The 10,066-nt window shown below is 44.0% G+C and overlaps 1 protein-coding gene across 1 annotated transcript; it reads right to left on the minus strand.

Annotated features, from left to right (window-relative positions):
* Nucleotides 1–4,815: 4,815 nt before the first annotated feature.
* On the minus strand, nucleotides 4,816–5,964 carry rxfp3.3b (relaxin family peptide receptor 3.3b). Its single transcript, XM_060908716.1, has one exon. The coding sequence runs from the start codon at nucleotides 5,962–5,964 to the stop codon at nucleotides 4,816–4,818; it is 1,149 nt and encodes a 382-aa protein (XP_060764699.1).
* Nucleotides 5,965–10,066: the final 4,102 nt, after the last annotated feature.

The raw sequence follows: 10,066 nt of genomic DNA on the forward strand, positions 1-10,066 counted from the left end.
TGTTTTGCGTCAAAGGGTTAATAATGTGCAGTGTACACATGATAGTTTTTTAGTAGAAATAAAGTGGCATCTAGGCATTTTTAATGTAGTATTTTGTGTCAATATAGTGTCTTGGACATTCTAATCTTCAATTTTATTCTACTTTTTAAATCAGAAATATACAATTTCAGCCAAACATAAGAATCATCATCACTAAACCAAAGCAAACTATAGGGTTGATCCTCTTAGTAGTAGAAGATGAGTGATTGAATGTTCAAACAGTGCAATTTCAGATGCGAGAAGTTAAGGGCTCAGGGAGAGAAGCTCACAAATTAAAAAAAAAAAGTAATGCTAACCATACCCTAGGAAACTTTGAAAAGGCTCTGAAAATCCTTTTAAAAGACTAAAGTCTGACACCCTTTCACATCTAAAGACAATGTGTCATTAGTCACTGAGTTTTTAGTCACAGAATATAATTTTTCAAAGACTAGGAATCTTGCAGGGTCACTATCTGCAAGACTGAAACTACATTCCTTTGGACAGATGTTCCTGTACCCACTTTGCTGCTTCCTGGTTGGTGCTGGGGAGAGAGAGAGAGAGAGAGAGAGAGAGAGAGAGAGAGAGAGCTCACCTACTGGTTGTTGATAATGTCAACATCACAATTTACATGAGCCAAGACTAAATACACAGTAATAATATTAAAGACGGTTGATTTTATCGGAAAGTTAAGGCAAGAAAAAGACTGACTTAAGACTTATCCTGACCACCTTACCCCTAACAATTAAATTTGTCTCCATCCATCCATCCACCCATTATCCATAACCACTTATCCTGTACAGGGTCGCTGGCAAGCTAGAGCCTATCCCAGCTGACTATGGGCTAGAGGCAGGGTACACCCTGGACAAGTCACCAGATCATCGCAGGGTCGACACATAGACACAGACAACCATTCACACTCACATTCACACCTACGGTCAATTTAGAGTCACCAGTTAACCTAACCTGCATGTCTTTGGACTGTGGGGGAAACCGGAGCACCCGGAGGAAACCCACGCGGACAACATGCAAACTCCACACAGAAAGGCCCTCGCCGGCCACTGGGCTTGAACCCAGAACCTTCTCGCTGTGAGGCGGCAGTACTAACTACTACACCACCATGCAGCCCTGAAAATTTGTCTGTGAAAGTGAAATCACTTGAAAGGTCTTTTGGTGTGAGGCAAAGCAGCCTGGAGACACTCCGAGGACTGAGGCAGGGACAGAAAGGGTTACTGGGAAAATATCCAGAATACAGGAGGGCACTGAGGGAAAAATCTAAAGTTTGAAACAGTCAAAAGTGTGTCAAAGATAAATGAGACAAATAACTTGATTCACAACGAAACAAAGCTAGCCATAATGTTATTTTAAAAAACAACATTGAAATAAATTTTTGTATTTCTATGCAAAAAAATAAGAAAAACCTGGCTTGTATGATTATAATTTTCAGGTTTCATGGTACTTTTTTGCATATCTATTTACAGATTACAAGTTTGACAGAAAAAAACATCAGCTGGCAACATTCTCAAAGGCACAAGGACAGCGGGTGTGGAGTATTTGGAACAGCACTTGAACTTTGGGTTCATAAGCAGACATCGATGATCAAGGAAAGTACAGTATCAAGTCTGTTCATATTTTGAGACTTTTTTCTTAATTGTATGTGAAATTCTGCACTATGGTCATGGACTGGTGTCACATCCATGGTGCATTCCTATATTCCTGTCTCACACCCAATGTTCCTGGATTCTTAGAAAAGAACATTTCGAATACACCCATAGACACACCTTTACACAATAACACCTTTCCTGATAAGTATCTGTCAGGAAGCCAATTGGTCGAATCATTCACTAGGCGTGGGATATTTTGGGGAATGAACACTTGCAGGTGGTGTGTCTGTGAAGGTTAGGTCAGAATCAAGATCTCGAATGTTTGTAAAATATCAGAAGAAATGATTTTGTGCTTGAAGATTTACGATTGATGGCAGTTTAGGGTAAAAAAAAAAAGAGAGTACCGTATATTTGTATGGCATTATGCATTGTTGTGATGCACGCTCACCGGCCACTTTATTAGGTACACCCATACACCTGCTGTTTTATGCAGTTCTCTAATCAGCCAATCCCTTGACAGCAGCATAATGCATAAAATCATGCAGATACAAATCAATAGCTTCAGTTAATGTTCACTTCAAACATCAGAATGGGAAAATTTGTGATCTCTGTGACTTTCACTGTGGCATGGGTGTTGGTGCCAGACTGGTTTGAGTATTTCATAAACTACCGATCTCCTGGGGTTTTCACACACAACAATCTGTAGAGTTTACACAGAATGGTGCAAAAAACATTGAGTGAGCGACAGCTCTGTGGGTGGAAATGTCTTGTTGATAAGAGAGGTCAGAGGAAAATGGCCACTGCCGAGTTTCCCAAAAGCATCGTAGCACAAAGATCATCATTAAATGGTAGAGCGAGCAGCACAACGAACACTCTCTTTGTTAAAATGCTCTTAGTGTTAAGAGGCTTTTGGGAAACCCACCACAGATTGGTTCGAGCTGCCAGGAAGGATATAGTAACTCATAGCAACGCTTTACAACCGTGGTGAGCAGAAAAGCCTCTCAGCATGCAACAGCAGAAGACCACATTGGGCTCCACTATGTGGAGTTAGTAACCACATGGTTAGTAACCACGATTTAATCGAGTTTATGGAAAAACCAAACATTGCCTCGATAAGATAAGACTTTATTACTCACATTACAATCAGAAGCCTAGTCAAAGTGTGTACATTCATTTCCTTTGGGACAAAACCACCAGATTATTAAGAACATATGCACACTTTTATGACACAAATCTTTCAAGTCAGAAGCATAAAGACTGACAAACATACTGTATTTCATAGACAAAGACAAAATAAGGAGTTTAAGTCTATTTAAATCAGAAACACTAGAACATTAATTTATGCTACTTGGTTTAGGACATTTACACAACACTGAATATAGCTAATTGTTCACCAATTTAGTCAGTAAACATGTTCTCTAAATACAAATGTAATGTAAACAATGCCTCTGTGTTCAAGCCTGGCTTTATTAACATTTCACTGGACATTAAAACAGATTTCACTGTACAACAAAAATGGTTCTGTGCACACAGACACGTGTGTGCGTGCGTGCGTGCGTGCGTGCATGCATGTGTGTACACCGCTAGGGAAAATGTACAGGATATTCAGTACTGTGCAAAAGCCTTAGGCACATGGAAAGAAATGCTGTAGAGCAAAGATGCTTTCAAAAACAATGAAATTAAATGTTTTTACATTCAAAACACTATAAACAGCAGTAAACAGTTATACATGAAACAAAGTCAATATTTGGTGAGAGATGACCCTTTGCTTTAAAAAATTATATGGGTGGCACGGTGGCGTAGTGGTTAGCGCTGTCGCCTCACAGCAAGAAGGTCCGGGTTCGAGCCCCGTGGCTGGCGAGGGCCTTTCTGTGTGGAGTTTGCATGTTCTCCCCGTGTCCGCATGGGTTTCCTCCGGGTGCTCTGGTTTCCCCCACAGTCCAAAGACATGCAGGTTAGGTTAACTGGTGACTCTAAATTGACCGTAGGTGTGAATGTGAGTGTGAATGGTTGTCTGTGTCAATGTGTCAGCCCTGTGATGACCTGGCGACTTGTCCAGGGTGTACCCCGCCTTTCGCCCGTAGTCAGCTGGGATAGGTTCCAGCTTGCCTGCGACCCTGTAGAACAGGATAAAGTGGCTACAGATAATGAGATTTTATATATATATATATATATATATATATATATATATATATATATATATATATATATATTCATTTCAGGTCTCAGGTAGGCGACAATGTGTGCAGTTTTATAAGAAAATCAGCTGTTAGTTTCACTGAGCATCTTGCAGATCCAGACACAGTTCTTCTGGACACTTTGTCACACTTGCTTCTTAATTCTGCAGCAAAACCCAACAGCCTTGATTATGTTTTCTGTCTGGAAAATGTCTCTTATGTCCAACAATATGCTGCTTTCTTTGCTGACATGCAAAAATATTTTCTGTAGCATTTCATTTTGTGCTGGGAAACTGTTTGGAACTCTGAAATGTTTTTTGTACCGACTTGATAATGTAGAAATCATAAAATAATTTTAAAAACCTAATTTAAAAATGGGCGGCACGGTGGTGTGGTGGTCAGCGCTGTCGCCTCACAGCAAGAAGGTCCGGGTTCGAGCCCCGTGGCCGGCGAGGGCCTGTCTGTGTGGAGTTTGCATGTTCTCCCCGTGTCTGCGTAGGTTTCCTCCGGGTGCTCCGGTTTCCCCCACAGTCCAAAGACATGCAGGTTAGGTTAACTGGTGACTCTAAATTGAGCGTAGGTGTGAATGTGAGTGTGAATGGTTGTCTGTGTCTATGTGTCAGCCCTGCGATGACCTGGCGACTTGTCCAGGGTGTACCCCACCTTTCGCCTGTAGTCAGCTGGGATAGGCTCCAGCTTGCCTGTGACCCTGTAGAACAGGATCAGTGACTACAGATAATGGATGGATGGGTGTCTATTTTTGGTAGGCCTGTTTTCAGATAACAGCCAAGCTTTTGAGTGCATATCTATGTCGTTAAAGCAGCAATAAGCCATTTATACCTACAAATCAGTGCGGATCTACAAAAGCGCACAATAAAGACTTTCTGTGTGTGTTGATTGACTATGGGCTTCTTGCTTCTCTCGAGCTGATCTAAGGTTCATTCAGTACCGAGACACGACATGTTTGCGTGCACAGAGGACGCAGTCGCCAATCTGGATCCTTGTGCCTTGTTTTCCCTTTACAGCGAGCCATGGGCTGTAGGAATGGTGTCGCACTGAGCGTTAAACATAGACAGTCGGTACTGCTCGCTTTCTAATGCATTGAGTGGAATCACTGCCTGGCTGTCCTCACGCTCTCCTTTAGCACTACCTGAGAACGGGCGGATCTGGCAACTGTTCGCCATGGATGGAGAGGAAATCCTCCAAAACAAGTCTTTGAGCATTTTCCTGAACTCCCTTCTAGTGAGGCAGTACAAGACTGGGTTTAAGCAGCTGTTGGTGTGCGCCAGGCAAATCGTCACTGGGAAAATGTACGTCTGGACCATGTAGTAGGTTTGATCAAAGTGCACGACGTCCAGTTTGATCAGGACGCCCCAGAGCGTTATGGCATGGTTTGGCATCCAGCAGATGAAAAACGACAGCACGACCACTTTAACCGATCGTGTGACCCTGGATTTCCGCCTGAGGTTTGGGAGGTTGTTGTTCATGCTGCGGAGTCTCAGGAAGCGCAGGAGGAGCAGGTAGCACACACACACGATCATCAAGGGGAACACGAAGCCGATTAAGATTTTCTGAAGGTGGTACAAACCGAGCCAGTGGTTGCCGCCGGGGAAACTGATCAAGCACAGGTTTTCTCCGAACACCTCCTTCTGCGTGGAGAAGATGATGGTTGGTGTGGTGGCGATCGTGGCGAGGATCCAGATGAGCGCGCTCGCCCAGCGTCCCGACCAGAACCCGCAGCACCGACTGCTCGCGCGCTCCTTCAGCGCCGACGCCACGGCCAGGTAGCGCGTAATGCTCATGGCCGTGAGGAAGAACACGCTCGCGTACATGTTCATCACCGTCACCGAGAGCACCACCTTGCACATGATGTGCCCAAACGGCCAGCTGAAATCGCGCGCGGTGTCCACGGCCCAGAAAGGTACAACCAGCACGAACTGGAAGTCGGTAGCCGCCAAGTTCAGGATGAACAGGTTGATCGTGGATGATCTCCTTCCATGCCGAGATCTCATCAGGAAAAACACAAGCACGTTGCCGACCAGACCCACAGCGCACACGAACGAGTAGACCAGCGAGATCAAGAAGCGCAGCGTCAGCGAGCCACCAGTAGAACCCACACCCTCCTGTCTGGAAAGGTTGGAGTAGCTCATGTTCAAAAAGCCTTCCATCATGTCCATGTCCATGTCCAACTGCCCCAGTGTCTGAACCAGTGGTATCACTGGTATTTTTTTTTTTTAATGAAATAGGTGCGGTTCGGTTATCTTGGAAAACGCATCTGGTAATCGCACACCTGGTTTGCTGTCATGTCCCTCAGCAGCTGCATCTTACAGTCTACAGGTTCCCCCGGGTTTGGACTTTCATTGTGCGCGACCCCCTGATCTTGAACCCGTGCGCGCCCGGGTTTTAAACGCAGGTAATATCACTCGGTTCGTGCGCGACGCTTCAGCAACAGGTGGAGGAAAGGAAAAAAAAAAAACCACCAACAAGCATTTCCTTATATTGCAGTTTTCATGTCCCGTGTATGAGCAGAGCACTGCCTTTCTTATAGCCCAGATGTACTTCGACCCTTGCTGATTGAAGCGACCCAACAAAGAAACCCGCCCACTATTTAATCATTGATTTCTTCATCGCATGTTTCTATTTCAATTACTATTCTGAAGACAAAAAAGGGAAGAAAGTAATTCTCTTCCCAGTCCTATAACTCAGTGGATCTCAAAGTGGTCTCATCTCATCTCATCTCATCTCATCTCATCTCATCTCATCTCATCTCATTATCTGTAGCCGCTTTATCCTTCTACAGGGTCGCAGGCAAGCTGGAGCCTATCCCAGCTGACTACGGGCGAAAGGCGGGGTACACCCTGGACAAGTCGCCAGGTCATCACAGGGCTGACACATAGACACAGACAACCATTCACACTCACATTCACACCTACGGTCAATTTAGAGTCACCAGTTAACCTAACCTGCATGTCTTTGGACGAGCACCCAGAGGAAACCCACGCGGACACGGGGAGAACATGCAAACTCCGCACAGAAAGGCCCTCGTCGGCCAAGGGGCTCGAACCCGGACCTTCTTGCTGTGAGGCGACAGCGCTAACCACTACATCACCGTGCCGCCCAGTGCAAATCATATTATCTTACATCTTATTATAGTATAATATGTTATCTTTCGTGAGAAATATTTATATTTATATGGATATTTATGGGGCGGCATGGTGGTGTAGTGGTTAGCACTGTCACCTCACAGCAGGAAGGTCCTGGGTTCGAGCCCAGCAACCAGCTAGGGCCTTTCTGTGTGAAGTTTGCATGTTCTCTCCATGTCTGTGTGGGTTTCCTCCGGGTGCTCCGGTTTCCCCCACAGTCCAAAGACACGCAGGTGACTCTAAACTGACCGTAGGTGTGAGTGTGAATGTGAGTGTGAATGGTTGTTTGTCTCTATGTGGCAGTCCTGCGATAACCTGGCGACTTGTCCAGGGTGTACCCCGCCTCTCGCCCATAGTCAGCTGGGATAGGCTCCAGCTTGCCTGCGACCCTGTAGGACAGGATAAGCCAGTCTTTCTCAACCGGGGTGCCGGTCTGGCTTCGTTAGGGGTGCCGTCAAAAAATTATATTTTCTAACATTGAAATAAATAAAATGAATTAAAATTCCAAAAAACGATAGTTACACTAATGTAGATCATCGCCACCTCATGCATCATCAAAATTTGTCTCACGGCCCCCTTTCCCATGTCACAACGTCACTGCCGGGGTCAGCGTATGGTCAGCATGACTACGTATATTTTATATGGGGGTGCCTTGAGGATTTGCATACTTCTGAAGGGTGCCGTGACTGAAAAAAGGTTGAGAAACGCTGGGATAAGCGGCTAAAGATAATGGATGGATGGATATTTAGAGTTAAGAACTGGAAGAACATCGCCAGAGACAGATGGAGGGCAACATCAAAGCAAGGAGCTGAGGCCTTTGAAAAATCAAGGAGAGGAAAAACACAATTGGAGGAAAGCTCCAGCTGCTAGCAAACCCCCTGCCCATGGGTTCTCATGCTCTGTGTGCGCCAGAGTGTGCCATTCAAGGATCGGCCTTCACAGTCATCAGAGAGCATGCTGTCAGATACTTTCTTCCCAGTGATCCTAGGATACGAGGAATCAGCTATCATCATTATATTTAGTATTTTTTCTTATAGTTTCTTAGAAGCTATATACTGTATTTGACTGCAGGGAATGGGTTTAAATGTATACGTCACTTTGGACCTTTTGTGTTCTGCTGGAGAGAAGTGCAAGAATTAACAGCTGTATGGCTCCAATAAATCTCATCTCATTACCTCTAGCTGCTTTATCCTGTTCTACAGGGTCGCAGGCAAGCTGGAGCCTATCCCAGCTGACTACGGGCGAAAGGCGGGGTACACCCTGGACAAGTCGCCAGGTCATCACAGGGCCGACACATAGACACAGACAACCATTCACACTCACATTCACACCTACGGTCAATTTAGAGTCATCAGTTAACCTAACCTGCATGTCTTTGGACTGTGGGGGGAAACCGGAGCACCCGGAGGAAACCCACGCGGACACGGGGAGAACATGCAAACTCCGCACAGAAAGGCCTTCGTCGGCCACAGGGCTCGAACCCGGACCTTCTTGCTGTGAGCCGACAGCGCTGACCACCACACCACCGTGCCACCCTGCTCCAATAAATATCCAGAATATTATTGTCTAACTTTAAATAATGAACCTGAATATGAACAGATGGATTATGTTCGTAAAATAAATATTTGCGATATGGGTGTGTTGAATTTTTTTAAATGGGTCCTTGAACACTTATTTAACTTTTCAGAGATGTTGTTTAAGCACATTAACATTTAGACTGAAGGCTGTATGGCCAAAATTTCTAACACCTGAGCAAAATAGAGGAGGATCTCATTGATTTTTTTTTTCATTTATATCACAGTAATCAGCATGATCAATACTACATATGATGTTTATAGCCAGCCTATAAAAATGAAGTGAATTTATAATTATCAAATAATATTTTTGTTAAGGTACATCACAGTGTAAATGACTATGCACTGCATAGAGTTTGTAGCTTATTATTATTATGACAGTTGTTTATTGCACTTAGTAACAGGGGAAAAACCTTCATTATCTTGTGCTGAAGATATACAGTATGGCACTGATTAGGAACATGGGAATGAGAGGCAAGTAACAATTAAGCAACTGCTATGAATTATTCAGGAACTACTGCAAAACTAATAAGAAATCTACAGTGGTGCTTGAAAGTTTGTGAACCCTTTAAATTTTTCTATATTTCTGTATAAATATGACCTAAAACATCATCAGATTTTCACACAAGTCCTAAAAGTAGATAAAGAGAACCCAGTTACACAAATGAGACAAAAAATAAAAATATCATTTATTCATTGAGGAAAATGATCCAATATCTGTGAGTGGCAAAAGTATGTGAACCTTTGCTTTCAGTATCTGGTGTGACCCCCTTGTGCAGCAATAACTGCAACTAAACGTTCCCGGTAACTGTTGATCAGTCCTGCACACCGGCTTGGAGGAATTTTAGCCCATTCCTCCATACAGAACAGCTTCAACTCTGGGATGTTGGTGGGTTTCCTCACATGAACTGCTCACTTCAGGTCCTTCCACAACATTTCGATTGGATTAAGGTCAGGACTTAGTTAATGTTTTGCAGGCCATTCCAAAACATTCACTTTATTCTTCTTTAACCATTCTTTGGTAGAACGACTTGTGTGCGTAGGGTCGTTGTCTTGCTGCATGACCCACCTTCTCTTGAGATTCAGTTCATGGACAGATGTTCTAACATTTTCCTTTAGAATTCGCTGGTATAATTCAGAATTCATTGTTCCATCAATGATGGCAAGCCGTCCTGGCCCAGATGCAGCAAAACAGGCCCAAACCATGATACTACCACCACCCTGTTTCACAGATGGGATAAGGTTCTTATGCTGGAATGCAGTGTTTTCCTTTTTCCAAACATAATGCTTCTCATTTAAACCAAAAAGTTCTATTTTAGTCTCATCCATCCACAAAACATTTTTCCAATAGCCTTCTGGCTTGTCCACATGATCTTTAGCAAATTGCAGATGAGCAGCAATGTTCTTTTTGGAGAGCAGTGGCTTACTCCTTGCAACCCTGCCATGCACACCATTGTTGTTCAGTGTTCTCCTGATGACATGAACATGTACTCATGAACATTAGCCAGTGTGAGAGAGGCCTTCAGTTGCTTACCCTGGGGTCCTTTGTGACC

Source organism: Neoarius graeffei, chromosome 2, assembly GCF_027579695.1.
Source record: "Neoarius graeffei isolate fNeoGra1 chromosome 2, fNeoGra1.pri, whole genome shotgun sequence".
Taxonomy (NCBI): domain Eukaryota; kingdom Metazoa; phylum Chordata; class Actinopteri; order Siluriformes; family Ariidae; genus Neoarius; species Neoarius graeffei.

Bases quoted from the DNA above. Each gene is read 5' to 3' on its own strand.
- rxfp3.3b (XM_060908716.1), bottom strand. From the start codon at position 5,964: ATGGAAGGCTTTTTGAACATGAGCTACTCCAACCTTTCCAGACAGGAG.